The sequence below is a fragment of the Solanum dulcamara genome, chromosome 9, assembly GCF_947179165.1.
Source record: "Solanum dulcamara chromosome 9, daSolDulc1.2, whole genome shotgun sequence".
NCBI lineage: Eukaryota > Viridiplantae > Streptophyta > Magnoliopsida > Solanales > Solanaceae > Solanum > Solanum dulcamara.
The window spans coordinates 10,840,044-10,861,752 of NC_077245.1; the positions used below are offsets into that span (position 1 = coordinate 10,840,044).

At 36.2% G+C, this 21,709-nt stretch overlaps 2 protein-coding genes across 2 annotated transcripts; both read left to right on the forward strand.

Annotated features, from left to right (window-relative positions):
• Positions 1-13,247: 13,247 nt before the first annotated feature.
• On the forward strand, positions 13,248-15,001 carry LOC129903181 (transcription termination factor MTERF5, chloroplastic-like). The gene has a single exon (XM_055978685.1). The coding sequence runs from the start codon at positions 13,320-13,322 to the stop codon at positions 14,487-14,489; it is 1,170 nt and encodes a 389-aa protein (XP_055834660.1). The 5' UTR covers positions 13,248-13,319; the 3' UTR covers positions 14,490-15,001.
• Positions 15,002-16,849: 1,848 nt separating this feature from the next.
• On the forward strand, positions 16,850-18,231 carry LOC129903182 (transcription termination factor MTERF5, chloroplastic-like). Its single transcript, XM_055978686.1, has one exon. It carries the CDS (start codon positions 16,941-16,943, stop codon positions 18,069-18,071), a length of 1,131 nt encoding a protein of 376 aa, XP_055834661.1. The 5' UTR covers positions 16,850-16,940; the 3' UTR covers positions 18,072-18,231.
• The last annotated feature ends 3,478 nt before the right edge of the window (positions 18,232-21,709 follow it).

A 21,709-nucleotide genomic window follows, 5' to 3' on the forward strand; every position in this document is an offset into this window, starting at 1 on the left:
TGTGCTAGTGTTAACAACTTGGTCTTAGCTGTAAATTTTTGCAGGTAACTTAGACATTACACTAGACAAGGACAAGGAGTTTGTAGATCCATTATCCGAGCCTGAATGATTTTTAGGCGAACAGCGGCTTCGCAAAACCTAATACATAAACTAAATCTGGCGGAAAATCATGACTTGGAATGAGAGGTCTTGCCATAGGAGGTCCTTGCAGAGATTGCAGCTAGGATAGTACGTGATGTGGCAGTTCCGCTCATACCAAATGTCACATCCAGCATTCAGAAACCGCCAGCTAGAGAAAGATTTGAATTAAAACAGAACATGGTGCAATTGTTGCACTCTAATGGACAGTTTACAGGTCTACCTCGTGAAGATCCCCAAGTTCACATCTAGAACTTCTTGGAGATTAATGACACATATACGCCTAATGGGATATCTCCTGATTATGATAGGTTAACATTGTTTTTCTTTTCTTTGTTTGGGGAAGCAAAGAGATGGTTGAAGTCGGAATCACCAAATTCAATCACTTCATGGAATGATTTGGCTTGCAAATTTCTTATCAGGTTCTTTCCTTCGGGAAAGACAGCTAAGTTGAGGGTTGAAATTTTGAGCTTTAAGCAAAAATTTGGAGAAAATTTGTACCAATCTTGGGACAAATTTAAATCGTTACTCATTAGTTGCCCTCACCATTATCAAGCTAATGAGGTGTTGGTTCATACCTTCATAGAAGGGTTAAAACCCAATACCCAAATTCTTCTTGATTCTACTGCAGGTGGACAGACATTGGAGAAAACCTCTGATGAGCTATATACGCTGCTTAATCACATATCTAAAGGAAACTTAGAGTGGAACGGAGGAAATGCTAGACCGGTTGTTCAAAAACAAGCAGGTATGTTAGAAGTTGATGCGGTAACTGCATTGACAGCACAAATTGCAGCAATGCAAAATATGATAACAATGCATTTCAACACTTTAGCAAAAGGACAACAACAAGCTTCAGAGCATGGTTCAGCAACAACACATGTGGTGTGAGGTATGTGGAAGCAGTGAACATGTGGCTGAATATTGTGGAGCAAATCCAGAGTCAGTAAATTTTGTAGGAAATGCACCTAGGGGTGGTGGCAATCAGAACTATAGAAACACTTACAACCCAAATTGGAGAAACCATCCTAACTTCTCATGGGGTGGAAATCAGCAAAATCAACAACAAATGTAGACTCAATATAGACCACAAGGAGGTGGACAACAGTACAATCAATCATGATCAAGGATACAATAATCAAAGTCAATGTAATCAAGGATCGGTAAAATCAAAAGGCATTAGTGTGGAGGACATGTTGAAACAGATCATGACAGATAAGGCTAAGTTAGCTGCAAATGTTTATCAGAATCAATTAGCTACTCAGAATTTAGAAAAACAGCTTGGGCAATTGGCAAGTGCACAGAGTTCTCGCCAAAATGGGGTTTACCAGGTAACATTGACCCAAATCCCAAACGGGTGAATACCGTGAGTACTTGCAGTGGTCTCCCCCTCGCTAAATTGGCTCCCAAAGCTAAACCGGCAAAGGTGAAAGGCAAAGAGCAGGTTGGGCAAGAAGGTGAACCCAGCGGGTCAAAAGTAGTCGAGGAACCAAAAAAAAACTTCCTCCCCCTTTTCCACAAAAGTTTAAAAAGAAGAAAGTAAAGGAGTGCTCTGCAAAGTTCATAGACTTGTTGAAACAAGTGCAAATTAATTTACCTTTGATTGATGTTTTGCAGGGAATTCCAAAATACACCAAGTTTGTCAAAGATATTGTTGTCAATAAAAGCAAGTTAGCTGAATTTGAAACAATGGCACTCTCTTAAGAATGTAGTTCAAGAATCTTGAGCAAAGTTAAACTTCCAGCTAAATAAAAAGATCTACGTAGTTTCTCAGTACAGGTAACTATTGGTAAGTACAGTAATGTAAGAGGTCTCTCTGCTAGTATAAATTTGATGCCTAGATCTATGCTTAAGAAATTAGGTCTGGGAGAACTTAAAGCAACCACTATTTTGTTACAGTTAGCTGATCGTTCTGTAGCTAGACCTGACGGTATCATTAAAGATGTGTTAGTACAAGTGGGATCCCTCATCTTTTCTGTTTATTTTGTTGTTCTAGATTTTGAGCCTTACTCCAATGTTCCTTTTATCTTAGGACGCCCGTTCTTAGCAACAGGCGGGGCACTTATTGATGTGGGTGCAGGTATATTGACTATGAGAGCACATGAGAAAGTGAAAGTGTTCGATGTATATTATGCACTAAAGTTGCCTGCAATCTATGTAGAACTCTCTGTTGTAACCATCATTGATGAGGAAATCTCAGTTCAATGCACTGTAGCTATTGATCCACTGGCAAAAATCATAATGGGTCAAGATATTGAAGAGGAAATGAAAGCTAAAGAGTTAGCTAGTGTGCTTGATATGCCAAATATCAGCATGTGGAAGAAGAATGTGGAACATTTGAACAGAGAATTGGGTCCTTCACCCAAGCCTTCTCTGGAAAAAGCTCTTAAGTTGGAGTTGAAACAATTGTCAGCACATCTCAGGTATGTTTTTGTTAGAGTGAATAATACCTTACCTGTAATTCTTTCATCTGTTTTATCTGAGGCACAGGTCACAACAACACTTGAGGTGCTAAAGAGGCACAAAAAGACAATTGGATGGTAAATGGCTCATCTTCACAATGTCAGCCCCGCTTTGTGCACGCACAGAATTTTCATGAAAGAAGGACATAAGGCTAGTGCACAACCACAACGCCGATTGAACTCCATCATGAAAAATATTGTGAAGAAAGAGATAATTAAGTAGCTAGATGCAGGCATAATATACCTAATCTCTGACAATAAATGGGTAAGCTCAGTTCAGTATGTACCAAAAAAGAGGGGAATGATTGTGGTGACTAATGAAAAAATGAGTTAATCCCTACAAGAAAAGTAACTGGGTGGTGCATATGCATGGACTGCAGAAAGTTGAATGATGCCACAAGGAAAGATCACTACCCTGTACCTTTTATTGACCAAATGCTCAGCAGGTTAGCAGGCCAAGAGTACTACTGTTTCTTAGATGAGTATTCAGGTTACAATCAAATCACCATTGCACCAGAGGATCAAGAAAAGACAACATTCACATGCCCATACGGGATATACGCATTCAAGTGTATGCCATTTGGTCTTTGCAATGCTCCTGTCACTTTTCAGAGATGCATGATTGTTGTATTTCATGATATAATGGAAGAGTTTGTAGAGGTTTTCATGGATGACTTTTTATTTTTTGGGGAGTCTTTTGATCTATGTTTGAAAAATCTGGAGAAATTACTACCAAGGTGTGAAGAAACAAATCTCGTCTTAAATTGGGAGAAATGTCATTTCCTTGTAAAAAGAGAGTATTGTGTTGGGACATAAAGTGTCAAAAGATGGTTTGGAGGTAGACAAAGCTAAAATTGAAGTGATTGAAAAACTTCTACCACCAATTTCAGTGAAAGAAGTTCGCAGTTTTCTAGGTCATGCCGGATTCTATCGGCGATTCATTAAAGAGTTTTCAAAGATTGTTAGACCTATGTGCAGTTTGCTTGAAAAGGAGGTAAAATTTATATTTGATGATAAATGTTTGGAGGCCTTTGAACTCTTAAAGCAGAAGCTGATTGAAACCCCTATCCTAATAGCTCCTAACTGGGAGTTACCTTTTGTGCTAATATGTGACGCAAGCGACACAACAGTGGGAGTAGTTCTGGGACAAAGGAAGGAGCCAACTACACAATCACGAAGAAGAAAATACTGGCATTGATTTATGCGTTTGATAAATTCTGCTCTTACCTCGTAGGTACAAAAGTGATTGTTTATACTGACCATGCAACTCTTAGGTACCAATTCAATAAGAAAGATGTCAAGCCAAGGCTCATCAGATGGATTCTGTTACTACAAGAGTTTGATATTAAAATTAAAGATTGGAGGGGATGCGAAAATTAAATAGCAGACCACCTATCAAGATTAGAGGATTCATCCCATATGATTGAGCAGAAGTCGATAAAGGAGGAGTTTCCAGATGAGCAATTGTTGGCAATAGAGGTATAAGAACTCCCATGGTATGCAGATATTGTGAACTACATTGTTAGTGGAGTGTTCCCTCCTGATGCTATATCGCAACAAAAAAAGAAGCTTATGCATTATGTTCGGTTCTATATATGGGACGAGCCTTATCTATTCAAGCGAGGTGTTGATCGAATGGTTAGGAGATGTGTGCCAAAAATAGAGGTACACCAAATGTTGGATAGTTGTCATTCATCACCATATGACGGCCATCATGGAGGAGAGAGCACTGCGCATAAGGTACTTCAATCTGATTTCTTCTAGCCTACATTGTTTAAAGACGTTGTAGGGTATGTGAAAAACTATTACCAATGTCAAAGAATGGGCACCATCTCAAGAAGACACGGAATGCCTTTGAACAACATTCTGGAGGTTGAAATCTTCGATGTATGGGCAGTGGATTATGTGTCCAAATGGGTTGAAGCTGTGGCCCATCCCACAAATGACTGAGCAAGTTCCTGAAAAAGCACATCTCACTCGATTCGGCACTCCCAGGGCAATTATAAGTGACTGCGGGTCACACTTCATAAACCAAACAGTAAAGAATCTCTTAGCTAAGTATGGGGTGAGACATAATGTGGCTACAGCATATCATCCGCAAACTAGTGGGCAGGTCGATGTATCTAATAGAGAGGTAAAACAGATATTACAAAAGATTGTGAATGCATAAAGGAAAGATTGGTCAAAGAAGTTAGATGAAGCACTTTAGGCATACCAAACACCCATAGGGACCTCCCCTTACCAGATGGTATTCGATAAAGCGTGTCACCTACTAGTGGAGTTAGAGCAACAGGCATACTGGGCATCAAGAAGCTTAATCTTAATCCAGAGTTAGCAGAACGGAAGAGGTTGGATCAATTGCACGAGTTGGAAGAGTTTAGGCTCCATGCCTATGCAAATGCCAAGCTCTACAAGGAGAAAACAAAGTGATGGCATGATAAACACATCATCACTTGCACTTTCGAACCAAGGCAAAAGGTACTCATTTTCAACTCTAGTCTTAAACTCTTTCCAAGAAAGTTATGATCCAAATGGAGTGGACCTTTCAAAGTAGTGCGTATGACGTCGCATGAAGTTGTGGAATTGTGAAATGCGATGAAGACGTCTACATTTTTGATAAATGCATAAAGACTTGAACATTACTTTGGTAGATGTTAACCGTGAGGAGGAAGCCATTGCACTGAAAAATGAGTGAAGCAACAGCTGAGTCGTGCCACAATGATAAATAAGGCACTACACGGGAGGCAACCCGTGATTTGTATTGTAACGTAGGACTTGAAGTTTGTAAATTTTCTTTTAAAATAGATCTTGATTGTGTGAAATTTTTTTGTTAGAGATACTTAAAGCGTCGTGCCACGACTTAAATTAAGGCGCTAGGTGGGAGGCAACCCACCGTGCTTGCATTTTTAATTTGTAGATAGACAGGAGCCAATTCGAAGCAAAAAAAAACAAAAATTTGAAACCTAGCAGTCTGGTGCTCTGCAGGCGCGCCACGCCAAGGGGAAAACAACAGAGGCCTTTCACAGGTGTGATTCTGGCACGCCACGCCAAGCTTGATTTTAGATTTTCTGAAGTAGGTGCGATGCTGGCGCACCGCGCCACAAATATGTCAATGTCGGATTCGGGTTTAAATGCACAAATAAATGCTTTAAACGCCCAAAACCCTTTCACTACCCCATTATACCGACCTTCACTCTCCCACAACCTCTACACTTCATCTTTCCACTTCCAATCTTTCTATAAAAACTAGTTTTCACCACCTACATTATCCCGCAAGCCTAGTAAAAATCACTAAAATAACATTTTGTCTTCTTTACTAAACACCCACTAGAAAGAGGTTTGAGTAACAAAAGATCCTAAAATAGAGGAGTTTCTTCATCTGAGGAACCAACAAGTTCGAGACCACCACCACGCCAGTTCGACAAGTCGGCGGTAGAGGAGCGTGGGATGGAATGGTTCGAAACCCAAAAAAAGGCAAAATACATGGGTGATGAATATGTCAATGAGGGCCAACTGCAAGTGGAATTTCCCCAAGTTCATGAAATGGTGTATAATTTGGGTCTTCAATACATCTTTGAGGACCAAGGTGAGTGCAATTTAACTCTTATTCGAGAATTCTATGCTAATTAGAATACGGAATCGTCTAGTAGTAATAGGGTGGAAGTTAGAGGTAAAACTATCTGTTTTACCACTCGTGCTTTGAAGGAACAACCTTCATACAGAGACATAAGTCACACCTTGTGCGGTGTTAATTCCGCTGCACGATGGGATAGGGTGAAAGACACTAGGAGACACTCTACATTGCAATATGTGCATCTAAATAGCGAGGCTAGGGTGTGGTTGAAAAATTATTTGTACTGTATTCTTGCCCGATAAATACATGTCTGATATGACAAGGGATAGGGTAGTGTTGGTTTATCGTTTGATGAAAGAGTTACAAGTGAATGCTGGATCGATGCTACGCCACAACATAATGAAATTACGGAATAACAAGAGGTGGTGTTTTTGTTATGAGAGTATAATCACCCAGCTACTGCAGTCTGAGGGATTTGAGAAGGAAGTGCATGACTTTAGCACACCAAGAGTGCCATATTTGGTGTGTAATCTGGTGGATGTAACAAAGACTAAGGCCCAAGACACTGCTCATGGGCCTGTATTATCAACTGCGGATCGAAAGCACGCGATGATAGTTAGATGGGAAGGATGTTTGATATGGCTGAGTTGTAGTTGCATATAGGTGGTCGTCTAGCGATAGATGAAGAGATGGCGGAGTTAGTTGATCGCTATCCTCTCACAGATAGTGCCATGTATATGTGTAAGATGGGCCTAGCATTTCAGGAGTCCTTGGATGATAATGATCCCACTGTTAATGAGATGGGCGATGATGATGAGGACAAGGAGCTGGGTGATGCGGCCACCCTCCCTTATGGCTGTGGATGACAATGCCGCCACTGATGGCGGCGATGAAGATTAAGATATTCAAGAAGTTCCTTCTTTCACTCTTAAGTTATGGAATTTGTGTGCACTGAGGGCAGTGCATTGTTAAGTGTGGGGTGGGAGAGGGATAGAGTGTGTGTGGATTGTTGTGTATAGATTTTGTTATTGTATGTTTATTTTGAGTTCCTTGATAGTTGTTTGTGGTTCTTTAGCCAAGGAGAGTCACTTTGGAATCGTACAATTTTTTTTAGGTCTAAGATGGTGTCTGTTTGTATGAAATGACTAGTTTAAGACACCTAAGCTCTTGTATTTGACTTAAGTGATGTATGCTTAATTTGAATTCATATGATTGTGTAGTTGGAAATTAGTGGTTATTACTCTTCAATTGTACATGTGCCATATGTGTGTGAAGATTTGATGTATTTGGTGTTTACATATTGATAGCTAGAACTTGTCTAGGGTGTATGTGAAACGAAATAAAGATTGTATAGTTTAGAAAATTGAAGTAGGTAATTCTTTGATAGCCTTATTTGATGAGTTTTCCCTTGTTTTATGCCTAACCCAAATGCTTAATCCCTAATTAGCCCTGTTGAGCCTTGAAACTTTCTTTAGCGGCCTTATTATGTAGCTTATCCCCATATTATCTTGAGCTATTAATCTTATTCAAAATCCTATGCGCTTTGAAAAAGAAACAAATGAGGAGCAAAAGAATAAGAGAATATGAAGCTTATGCATAGGGCTACTGATGTTGAAACAGACTTGCATCTTGTAATAAATATAAAAGAGAAAAAGTTTGAGAGACAAAGTAAGCAATAAGGAGGGGTAAGCTCAAATGGGTGGTTGAAGTGGAGCAATTGATAAGTGTAATGTATGGAAGCGCTTGGGAACGTTACCAAATAATAGTTCTTACCCGTCCATCATCCTACATTACAACCTATGAAGACCTAGTGATCCCAAAACTATTAAAATCTTGTATTAGTAGAGCAAAACACTAAGGGCTAGCCTATAGCAATTCTTGTGTCGCACATGAAATCATTTGAGAGAGTGAGTGACTTTATTGCTATACACCCACTATGGTTGAAAATGCTAATTGAGTTTTTGTGGGTGTTTCGATTGTAGTGAGATGCACATGTTCAATTGTAAGGATTTGATAATTTATCTGATGTCTAACTGAATGATATATATGAGTTTGCTATGTTATAAAGTCAGTCCTTGAGATTAGGGGGTGTTGAACTAGTCATGAGGATGTGAACATACTTAGCTAGGTGCTTATTGTGCAACCAAGTCGGACTACTTTTTGTTCATGTTGGATCAATGTCTGTGTCGAAGCCAAGTGTTCATTCGAGGACAAACAAAGGTCTAAGTGTGGGGTGGTGATCTTGGGCGCATCTACGAGCCCATGTACCGTGCTTGCCCATATGTTTTAGGCATTTTTGATAAGATATTTGTCACGACCCAACTCTGTAAGCCGTAACTGGGGTCCGATCTGGACCCCCATATACATAACTATCAGATGTAACGACAAATATTTTGTGCCCTACTGGCTTGACACCTTCAGGTGTTCCGACTATTAATCAGAAAACTTCACGTTTTTCAAGTGAAGTTAACTCTGCTTGAATTGCATCCTTCCATCTTGGCCAATCATTTCTCTGTCTACATTCATCGACAAATTTTGGTTCAAGATCCTTATCTTGTTGCATTATTTCAATGGCAACATTATAAGCAAAAATATTATCGACTACAATATCATTTTGGTTCCATCATTTTTCTGTCGAGACAGAACTTATTGATATTTCTTCATTCTCATTATTTTCAGGTACTTGGATCTCCTTGGTGGTATCACCATTTGTTGTGTCTCTGGGCTCTTCTTGAGCACTTGCCTCCAAATTATGATCATCTTGATCATTTATTCATTTTTTTTTTGAGGATTTTTATTTTTGGAACCAATTGGTCTTCCACATTTTAAGCGTGGCCTAGACTCATTTGCTTGAACAAGTTGTCCTACTGGGACATCAACTCAAACTTGAGCATTAGCAGCTGGGATATGCGATTTAGTAACCCGTGGAAGGTTAGTAAATGTATCCAGCAGTTGATTTGCAATATTCTACAAATAAATCATCTTTGAACTTCTTGCTCACATTGATTTGTTCGAGGATCTAAATGAGATAGAGACAATGAATTTCAATCTATCTCATTTTTCAACTGCTTATGTTCTCCCCCTAATGTTGGGTATACTGATTCATCAAAATGACAATCAGCGAATCTTGCCGTAAATAAATCTCCAGTCATATATTTCAAATATTTTATAATAGAAAGAGATTCATACCCAACACATATTCCCAACCTTCTTTGGGGACCCATCTTTGTGCGGTGCAGTGGACCCAAATATTCTAAGATGGGATATATTTGGCTCCCTTCCAAAAGCAAACTGTAATGTAGAAAATTCATAAAAATTTGTTGGCCTTTTGCGCACAAGTGTTGTTGCATGCAAAATAACATGCCCCCATACCGAAAGAGAAAATTTTGTTCTCATTAGCAATGGTCTAACTATTAATTGGAGGCATTTAATCAATGATTCTACTAGACTATTTTGAGTATGAACATGAGTGACCGGATGCTCAACTTTTATTCCAACTGACATACAATAATCATTAAAGGATTGAGATATAAATTTACCAACATTATCAAGACGAATTATCTTTATTGCATAATCTAGAAAATGTGTTTTTAACCTTATAATTTGAGCTAACAATCTCGCAAAAGCCATGTTGCGAGTTGATAATAAGCACACATGTAACCATCTTGTAGATACATCTATCAAGACCATATAATATTTAAATGGTCCACATGAAGGGTGAATTGGCCAACATATATCACCCTGTATACGTTCTAGAAACGCAGGAGATTCAATCCCAACCTTAGTTGCTGATGGTTTGATAATCAGTTTTTCTTGGGAACAAGCAACACAAGAGAATTCCTTGGATTGAAGAATTTTCTGATTCTTCAAAGTGTGTCCATGTGAATCTCAATAATTCTGCGCATCATATTATAACCGGAATGGACCAACCGGTCATGCCAAATGATAAAATCATTAGAATCAGTAAACCTTTTGTTTACAATGGCATGTGATTAAACAGTACCAATATTTGTATGGTACAACCCAGATGAAAGTGCAGGTAATTTTTCGTGCATAATTTTCTTTTCCATATTTATTGTAGTAATATAAAGGTATTCAACCTTTCCTTCATTTGCAGTCTCAATATGATAGCCATTTTGGCGAATAACCTTGAAACTTAACAAGTTTCTTTGAGACTTACTACAATACAATGCATTATCAATTACCAATATCGTTCCTCCAGTAGTAATAAGGCCGCTTTTCTAGAGCTTTCAATCAATTTTATACTACCAAATATTGTATTGACATAGGCCTTTTTCATAATCAAATGACAGAAATATTTCTTTTCTTTTAATATCGTATGAGTTGTGACACTATCCAAAAGGCACATATCTCCATTATTCATCTTGAATCCAATTGAAGACTGAGAAATTTATTTATCTTCATAAAATAAAAATGCATTGTAAGAAATAAAATAAGTAACAATTTTGCTAGAAAAACATAAGTCCCTTTTAAAGTTAAATTATGGTAATTTAGAATTTTTAAAAAATTATAGGATTCAATTATGATGAATATTACAATAATTTAGTTTATGAAATTATATTGTAATGAATTTGTAACACAGAAAAAATGATTGATAATATGAACCTAACGTACCAAATTATAAGAATTAACAAACTGAGGTGTAACACGTTAATAATAAACATAATTTTATATAAATTAATAATTTACTAGTGGATTAGTTTAATGAACTTAGAATTCAAAAAAATTATGGCAGAATATATTTATTAACCTTAAATAAATATTATACATAAGTGTTAAAATAAATATAAAATAAATAAAATTATAAAATATTATTATAATATTATTCATCATGTATAGATAATTTGTTTATTGGCAAAAATAATACAATCATTATATATTATTAATTTCTAAAACATCAACAAGAATAAACAATTAGTATAATGACATTAAATAAGGCGAATATTATTTTTAGTAACAATATGATATTAAGATTAAATAATAGCACACTAATAGTAATTAATTACAACATTGTAAAATAGCATAATGTAATAAACAATATACAATTATCATGAAAATGTGGCCCTGATTTTTTTTTATTTATTATTTTTTTTATTTATTATTTTTAAAATACATAAACGTAAAAACACAATAATTCAAAGTACATAAAAATGACAACATATTGAAAAACATGAAATTAAACATCAATTAAGATTCTTAAAAAAATCTTCAACCTCCAAATGAGTAATATCATTGAGGTCATTAAAATCATCATCACTTAAAGCCAAATTTGCTTCAATATTATTATTATTCAAAGGTCTTGCCTCAATATTATTTTCGAACGTCAAGTGTGACTTTATCCGAGCATTAGAAGAAGAGGCACCACCTCTATTTGTCTTTCTTTTGAAAGAATTTTGATAAAGTCTTACAAAATGCTCAGGCGTCTGACATTCATTTTTTCAGTGGCCTTTCATGCCACAACGATGACAGTTACTTCTCGAAGGGCCATTTTGAGAACTAATATTGTTCTTTCTTTTATGTTGACCACCACCACGATAATTATTAAATCGTCTTCTGTCATTGCCATGTCCACGCACATTATTGTGCCATGATGTTTATTTTGTCTTCTTTCAGACTGGCCATGTGTTTTTATCATATTTGCCTTCGATAACGGAGCAGTTCTAGTGGAACGAGCTTCATGATTTTTCATTAAAAGAGAATTATGTTGCTCAGCTACCAGAAGACATAAGATCAATTCAGAATATTTTTTAAAATCCTTTTCACGGTATTATTGCTGTAATATTACATTAGAGGCATAAAAAGTAGTTAGTGTCTTTTCTAAAATGTCATCATCATTTATAGTTTCCCCACATAATTTTAATTGGAAAGTTATTCTAAATACAACAGAATTATACTTAATTACGATTTTAAAATCTTAAAACCGTAAATGCATGCACGCATAACGAGCCCTTGGCAATACCGTTGTCCTGAGGTGGTCATACCTCCCTTTTAAGTCTTTCCACAATTCAAGTGGATCTTTCACTGTCAAGTATTCCATTTTCAGGTTTTCATCTAGATGATGACGAAGGAAAATCATAGCCTTTGTTTTATCCTGACTTGATGCTGTATTTCTTTCAATTATAGCATCACCAAGACCCTTAGCGGTAAGGTGAATTTCAGCATCAAGTACCCATGACAAATATTTTTTGCCAGAAATATCAAGTGCCACAAATTCCAATTTTGACAAGTTTGACATGATGAAAATTAATTTGAAAGTAACAAAGACAACTTAAAAATTAAATTTCTTTAGTAGATATACATGATATAGAAGTTAATTTTCTGAAAAATTAGAACTTCGTGTTGATAATGTATTGTAAAATAAATTAATTCAGCAAAATAAAGCGGAGAAACTAAAGAGGAGAAAGGAGAACAGAAGAGGAAGAGAAGAAATTAATTTGCTCTGTATATATTCGTGCATGTGAAGATAAAAGGAATGCTGAAGATGATACTCAAAAGGCCATTGTTCTCCGCCAGAAGTTGGATAAAGTAACAAGCACTTCGAGTGATAAGGTATCGATTGAAGAAACAACTAAGCAAAAAGTTAAAGAAGAAGAAAATTGAAAGTTAGAACCTGAAGCTCGGATTGATGAAAAATAGTGTGGTGATTCAAATGATTCTCTTAACGAATTAAATTTTATTACCTCAAACTTAATCAATGTTGGTGATGAAACACGAAATTTTTTATATTTAATAATAAATTAATTTTAAAATATTTAATTCTCTCTTAATGAGAGATGATTTGTAATTTCACAAATATGATCATTTATTTTATACAACAAATTTGTGCTCCATCAAATACCATCATAATATAAATTGAGATAAAAAAATAAAAGATAGAGAAAGTGGAGTGTTTATTTGTTGTGTTATGCAATAAATTTTAGGCTCATTTGGATATGTAATATAAAATCATGATTTAAAATTGAAATTTCATTTATACATTTAATTTGAATTTGTTAAATTATATTTTTTTCCTTATAAACATAAAAAATAATGCCACAAGCGATAAAAGATTAAAATTTTCAATTCTTACATAATCCCAACCACAATTGATAAAATATGATGAAGCACTCCATAACACAATACAAATGCAAGCTTATTCCACAGGCAGGCTGCAGTTAAACGATATGCTCAACAGATTCAGAGGCACTCGCACTTGCATATTGCACGGCAATGGCTTCGATTTTTACAGTTTCAGGTCTCAATTTCTCTACTCAACAACCTCTACTCCTGCCCCGACCCATTTCTTGGTTAAATACCTTGTTGATTCTCTCGGATTTTCCAATGAAGAAGCTGCTTCTACTTCTTCCAAGGTAATTTCATTGAAATCCTTAAAGAATCCCCATTTAGTCATCAATTTCTTGAAACAAAACGGTTTCGACAACACCCAGATGAAAAAATTGGTTTCTAGAGCACCCAAATTGCTAATCCGTGATGTTTCCAAAACCCTAAAACCCAAATTTCAGTGCCTTATGGATCTCGGGTTATCCGGGTCGGACCTGGTGAATGTAATTGCTAAAGATGCAAATATTATTGATAGAGGTTTAGATACTCATTTGAGACCTACCATTGATTGCCTTAGGAGAACTTTGGGTAGTGATGAAAATGTAGTTAAGGCGTTAAAGAGAGGTCCTTGGTTGCTTACTTTTGGTCCTCAGCGTACTATGGAGGCTAATCTGTTGTTGTTGAGAAACTATGGTGTTCCTGATGAGAAAATAAGAAAACTTGTGCTTTTATATCCTAATTATCTTACACAAAAGCCTGAGAGGATTAAGGATTTGTTGCATAGACTGGAGAACGATTTTCAAGTTCCGCGTGACTCCCCTTTTTTTCATTATGGATTTCAAGTGTTGTCCTCGCAAAAGAAATCTGCTTTGGATAGAAAGATTGGAATTTTCAAGAGTTTTGGATGGTCTGATGATGATATACTCCAGATGTTCCAGAAGCTACCTTATTGTATTGGGCTCTCAGAAGTTAGAATTCAGGAAAAACTGAATCTTTTCATGAAGGAGCTTGGTCTTGGACCGGCTTACTTGGTTTCTCATCTAGGTTTTTTTATCTATAGTCTGGAAAAAAGGGTGGTACCTCGGGTGCAAGTCTTGAAAATTTTGGACGAAAAGAAGCTTGAGAGAAGAAACTTGGCTCTTTCTAGTGTTCTGAGCATATCAGAGTCAAAGTTCATACAATTATTTGTGCTGCCCTACAAGGCTGAGATACCCGATCTGTATGAACCACTCCTTAAAATTGTTGCTCCTTAGTAGTCTTTGGTTTACGTTTGGTACTATGGGTGCTAAGATCTTTCTAAAATTTTCAGTTGTAATTCAATACATTTTGGTTTATTTCTGGTTGTGTTTCATTTTTTCATTTTGAACATTTAACAACTAAAACCACAGGTCAGTGTTTCCAAACATCATTCATGTAATCAGGACATAGTTTATTGAACAGCTCAAGAAAATTGTGGCTCCTTAGTAGATTTTGCTTATTTTTGACACCAAGGGTGCTGAGATCTTTCTCAATTTTCAGTTGTAGTTCAACACATTTTTTGCTTTTCTGTTTTTCAGTTTGTATTCGATCCTTGTTGCCAAAAATAATTTATGGAGTTGGGGCATAGTTTCTTGAAAGACCTTCCTCATATTTACTTCATGCAAAATCAAGCTTGCCGTTTGAAGCTGCTTGGTTTCAACAGATCTTGAGTATAGCTTATTCCCTTTGGAGTTACCAGCAAGTTTGTTCCATAAGACAGTAAGTCAAAATACTTGTTCTGCTACAACATTGGTTATCTCATATAAGGTTCTGATATTCTTCTATTCTGTCGGAGTTTGATCCGATAAAATTTTGCATTGATTTTCCCTACAACAAACGAGACATTTAGTAGCAATAGATTTTTCTTTTAGTATTGCCACAAAAACATTTAGCAGCAATTGAGCTAATGCCTTTGGATCCTGAGTCGCTAAAGCCCATATTTATTATATACAGTGCTAGGTATAAAAATTCATATTTATTATTGCTATTAAATAATTGCTGTTAAATTCTTTATTTGTTATTATAGTTTTATTTGTTAATCTATCCATTTAAAAGGACTTGATGGCAGGTTAGTTCCTTGAGCTCTACCTTTTACTATTGATTAACATCTAAAGAAATTTCATTGTACCTTCTAGACGTTAAAGCTTTAGTCTTAGAGTCCGTTTGAATGAGCTTAAAAAAAATAACTTTTATGTATGAAGTGCTTTTAGAACTTTGAAATGCTGAAAGTTATTTAATAAATAAGCAGTTGAGTGTTTGGATAAAAATGTTTATGCTGAAGAAATGAGGAAAATGATGAGAATTTTTGGGTTAAAAGAATAAAAAGGATAGTTTGGAATTTAGTTAAAATATAAGGGATATAAAAGTAATTTTTATGGTCAAAGAAAATGACTTTAAGCACTGAGAAAAAAAAAGTTAGAAATCCTAACTTTTTATTTTTAGTTGACTTTAAAAACTTTATGGCTTAAAGTTGCTTGACAAGTTTGATTTGAGTTGGGAAAATCACAACATCAATGGTTTGGCCTCAAACTTTGAGGTATTAATTTTTACTACTTTACTTGTTCATGTAATTAGGTTCTAGCCAAAAAACAAAAAGAAACTTGATCGGACCTATTTCACTTGCTTTTAATTTATTTTTAAAAATAACTTAGTTTATAAAAACGTAATTAGCCCACTTTCTAGAGGGAAAATTCACGCATCTGCTCCTTCTCACATCACAGCAGTAGCATTAGGTTGAGAAATTTTGTTTTTCACATATAAGGTCAGGCGTCGATGAGCACATTGAATTATTCATGTTGCTGCCAAGTCAAACAAAGCTGAAAAGAAAGCGCCAAAGCACTGGAGCAATCTTAAAAGATGGATTCTTCTCCAACGATTCATCGACGAATTGGAAAATATGAGTAGACTCAACCCAATGAAGCCATAGTATCTGCAGCCAAAGCCTGATTCTGAAGCAGAAAATGTTACTCTGAAACATCAGATATGCACTACAGCAGGTAATAAGTCAACTTTCCCCAACTCAAAAAAGATAATTGGAACTGCTTGTAACAGCTTTTGAAAATGTAGTTTCTCCCGAGACAGTTATATCCAGGTTACATTTCCTAAATTGGAAACTAGAAATGAAGACAATTTGCAGATTGCAGGCAGGGGAAATGCATTAGTCTCCAATGCAGATAATGTCCATGCATGTGTAGATAAAAGAATGCTGAAGATGATATTCAGCTGCAGATAATGGCCTGACGTTAGAAAGAACACTTCAGCTTCTTCCCAAACATATATTGATCACGTTGAACGTATGATTATGTTGCTCTACAGCTCACTCCATGCCTGACCACACTCATCTTCTTCCTAGAAAAGACCCGCTTGATCAGGCACCACATTTACTTAATTGCCATTTTAAAAAATTAAACCCAGCACTCTTTGTTAGCTATAGAATTTTAGGTCCTGTTTCAACATATAATGTAAAATCTTGATTTGAAATTTAAGTTTTATTTGCACATTTAATTTAAATTTCTTAAATTATATTTTTTTTCTTATAAACATGAAAAATAATGCCACAAGCTATAAAAGATTAAAATTTTCAATTTTTATATAATCCCAAACCACAATTGATAAAATATGGTGAAGAACTCCACAACACAATACAATTGCAAGCTTATTCCACAGGCAGGCTGCAGTTATACGATATGCTCAACAGATTCAGAGGCACTCACACTTGCATATTTCACGGCAATGGCTTCGATTTTTACAGTTTCAGGTCTCAATTTCTCTACTCATCAACCTCTACTCCTGCCCCGACCCATTTCTTGGTTAAATACCTTGTTGATTCTCTCGGATTTTCCAATGAAGAAGCTGCTTCTACTTCTTCCAAGGTAATTTCATTGAAATCCTTAAAGAATCCTCATTTAGTCATCAATTTCTTGAAACAAACCGGTTTCGACAACACCCAGATGAAAAAAATGGTTTCTAGAGTACCCAAATTGCTAATCCGTGAAGTTTCCAAAACCCTAAAACCCAAATTTCAGTGCCTTATGGATCTCGGGTTATCCGGGTCGGACCTGGTGAATGTAATTGCTAAAGATGCACATATTATTGATAGAGGTTTAGATACTCATTTGAGACCTACCATTGATTGCCTTAGGAGAACTTTGGGTAGTGATGAAAATGTTGTTAAGGCGTTAAAGAGAGATCCTTGGTTGCTTACTTTTGGTCCTCAGCGTACTATGGAGGCTAATCTGTTGTTGTTGAGAAACTATGGTGTTCCTGATGTGAGGATTAAAAAACTCCTACTTAGATACCCTAGGTATTTTTCACAAAAGCCTGAGTGGATTAAGGGTTTGTTGCATAGGGTGGAAAACGATTTTCGAGTTCCACGTGATTCCCCTAATTTTCTTTATGGATTTCAAGTGTTATCCTGGCAAAAGAAGTCTACCTTGGATAGGAAGTTCGGAATTTTCAAGAGTTTTGGATGGTCTGATGATGATATACTCCACATGTTCCGGAAGCTACCGCATTGTGTTAGCCTCTCAGAAGTTAGAATTCAGGAAAAACTGAATCTTTTAATGGAGGAGCTTAGTTTTGAATCTGCTTACTTGGCTTCTCACCCTGCAATTTTGAGCTATAGTTTGGACAAAAGGGTGGTACCTCGGATGCAAGTCTTGAAAATTTTGGACGAAAAGAAGCTTGCGAGGAGAAAGATGATGCTCTATACTGTTCTGAGCTTAACAGAGATAAAGTTCATAGAGTATTTTGTTCTGCCTTACAAGTATCAAATACCTGATCTGTATGGGCCACTCAAGAAAACTGTTCTTCCTTAGTACATTTTGTTTACTTTTTGCACTAAGGGTGCCCAGATCTTTCTTAAATTATCAGTCATAGTTCAATATATTTTTGCTTTTCTCTTTTCAGTTTGAATTCTGAAAAACAGGGTCAGTGTTGCCAAGAATCATTTATGGAGTTGGGGCATAGTTTATTGAATGACCTCTCTCATATTTACAAGTCTGAACTGCTGTGAGCTATACGCAAAATCAAGGTTTCCATTTGAAGTTGTTCGGATTCAACTGATCTTGTTGATAACTTATTCTGTTTGGCAGTTACCAGCAAGTTTGTCCCCTAAGACAACCAAATATATTTCTGTTGTGCATTTTCTCCCATAACTTGCAGTGCATAATCATAGTGAACTTACCTGTCCTCATGAGCACAGTATATTTCATTTAGCGGCACTTCTTATGAAGTCTACACTTACTGTTAGCTTCTAGGCGGAGTCAGTTATCTTACCTATTGAGTTGGTGTTCAGATTGTGTTCCTTATATTTAGTGTTATTAAACACCATTGAGCACCCAAGGCTTTGTTCAACTTGTGATGAATAGGTTAGGTGCATGTCACCCACAGCCAAAGACAGAATCCTGGTATATAAATAGACAAGGGTAAGAGGGGCAAGACTATTATCCTCGGGGATTTCTCCGTTAAAAATATAAAATCATACCTTTGTCGCTTGAAGCGATGCAAAACAAGGTGATACAGATGAGAGAATCTTTGAATCTCAACTTTTAAGGAGTTAGATTAATACCAACCTTATGAAATTGAATACTGAAATTTGGCAAAAATTTTCTTGTTGAAAACTGTAGCAAAGGATTGGTGAAACACAATAAGCTCTAATGAAGTAATTAGGTTTTTGTTATAAAGCAAATAGTTAAAGAAGACATTCAGTAAGTTGTTTACATTGATAATAGGTATATTAAAACAATCGCTACATAAAATTCAAAATAAGGGAGATAAGCATATAATAATATAATATTACGTACCACAGAGGAGGGGAGTGTTATCAAGCCATATCAAGAGGGAAGTCTCTGAAGTTATCCCTAAATTTTAACATGTTGTAGAAGTTAAAAAGTCGTATTTTTCATATTACTAATTTTACTTTGTGGATTGATTATCTTTTAGTGACGGAACCAAACCACCTTTGCTCAAAAGGTGTTAATTGACTGACACTTATTTATTAGAAAATTATATTGTGTATATAATAAGTAAAAAATTTAATATACATTTATTATATATTATGTATTGTTTCTTTGTGACATAATTAGTTTACAACATTCAGGGAAGTGAACTCGTTATGTTTTTACTACAGGTAGGTCATGACCCATGAGGGGGTTTAATAGGCATATAGCAATTGAGGTTGAAGTGTCTACAACAATAACATATCCAGCCTACAAGTGAGGTTTGAGGAGGGTCGAATATGCACAGACTTTATCTCTACCTCGTGGAGGTGGAGAAGTTGAAGTGTCTTATAGGTGGAAAAAAAAACGAACTTTGACCTCTTATCTTAAAGCTATTTTTTTAAAAGAAAAATAGAGCACAATCAAGTTCCTAATGACATTTCAATATGATGAAACCCCCTCCCAAAGGAAAGGCTACTGCATCAAGGGGTAGTTTGCAACGGTCTCCAAGTCTGACACAAATCAATCTCGAATTTTCAGAGTCAAGTATGAGGAACGTGATAATACTCATGTTTAATCTAGAGTAGCTTTTCTTCTAGGGTCTAGACTAGCCTTTTAATGTTATTATGCAAGAGATTTTGCTCTAGGCGTAAGTTGTTGCATTTGAGTATAAGACATTTTATCTTTCTCACTTGTAATAGGCAATCTTTATTCGAAAAGTTGAATATATATAATCTCTCTGGTCTTCCATTTTCTGATCTTTGCATTATCGAAAGTTTTCACTTATTAGCTATTTTTACTACTTTACTTGTTCATGTAATTGGGTTCTAGCCAGGAAAAAAAAAAGAAACTTGATTGGACCTATTTCACTTGCTTTTAACCTATTTTTAAAAATAACTTAGTTTATAAAAACGTAATCAGCCCACTTTCTAGAGGGAAACATCACACGTCTGCTCCTTCTCACCTCACAGCAGTAGCATTAGGTTGAGAAATCTTGTCCACATCTAAGGTCAGGCGCTGATGAGCACATTGAACTATCCATGTGGCTGCCAAGTCAAACAAAGTTGAGAAGAAAGCGCCAAAGCACTGGAGCAATCTTAAAAGATGGATTCTTCTCCAACGATTCATCGAGGAATTGGAAAACATGAGAAGACTCAACCCAATGAAGCCACAGTATCTGCAGTCAGAGCCTGATCCTGAAACAGAAAAGGTTACTCTAAAACATCAGATATGGGATAAGAGGAAAAGTGCAGAAGAATGGATGCTTGACTATGCACTACAGCAGGTAATCAGTCAGCTTTCTCCAACTCAGAAAAGAAAAGAAAAGTGGGACTGCTTGTAACAACTTTTGAAAATGTGGTTCCTCCCCGAGGTAGTTATATCCAGGTTACATTTCCTAAATTGGAAACTAGGAATCAAAAGGCCATTGTTCTCTGCCAGAAGTTGGATGAAGTAACAAGCACTTCGAGTGATAAGATATCGATTGAAGAAACAGCTAAGCAAGAAGTTAAGGAAGAAGAAAATTGGAAGTTGAATCTGAAGCTTGGATTGATGAAAAAGAGTGTGGTGATTCAAATGATTCTCTTAACGGATTATATTTTACTACCTCAAACTTAACCAATGATGGTGGTGAAACACGAAAATAACATGATTGTCCCTTCAGCTTCTGAATGTAAGGCGACAAACAGAAGCATATTAGCATGTGGCACATGATATCACAGCACGTACTTTCAGATGTTGCATCAAAAGTAGGAGTGAACTACTTCACGAAACAGATGATGTAGGCTACAACAAAACACTACATGAAACGAACATGGACAACTCTCTTCAGGATTTCTCTGCAAAAAAGGACGTTATAGGCCACTATGGAAGAGGTTACAACAGAAATGATGCTGTCAATCTCATAAGAGAAGCAGTTAGCTAGATCCTAACAACACGGACTCAAGATGATTCATCTGATACACAGAGTGCCACCAGTGACATTGTTCCAGATGGAGAGCCACCAAAAACGGATCATACACTGCTTCCAATTACCAAAAGAAGGTAGACAACTAGTAAAGCACAACCAAAAAGAGAGTGAGCAGTGCAAAAAATGCTAGGTGATTTCTTCCATATGCTTAAGCCTTGGTGCAGAGGTTTCTATGTTGGTGAGAGGTAATTGGTACATGAAGAAATAATCTAGGTTTGTGCAAGTTTTTCCGGACACTACTGTAACACAAAAAGAATTACAAAAAAGAATAATGTTTTTCCTGATTCTAATCTCCATTACGGAAAGACATACCCCGAACCAATCAGGTTGTGATTCTCCTAACTCAAATTAAACTTGATCAAATTCTCACGAGGTAGAAGACTTTCTCAAAGAGGAATCATACGTCCTCCTGTCATCCATCAGAGAGAAAACAGACCCAACAACAACAACATAAGGGTGGGATATATGCAGACCTTACCCCTACCTTGTGTAGGGTAGAGAAAACAAACACTTGTATTAGATGACCAATGACTTTCTACTTTTGAAA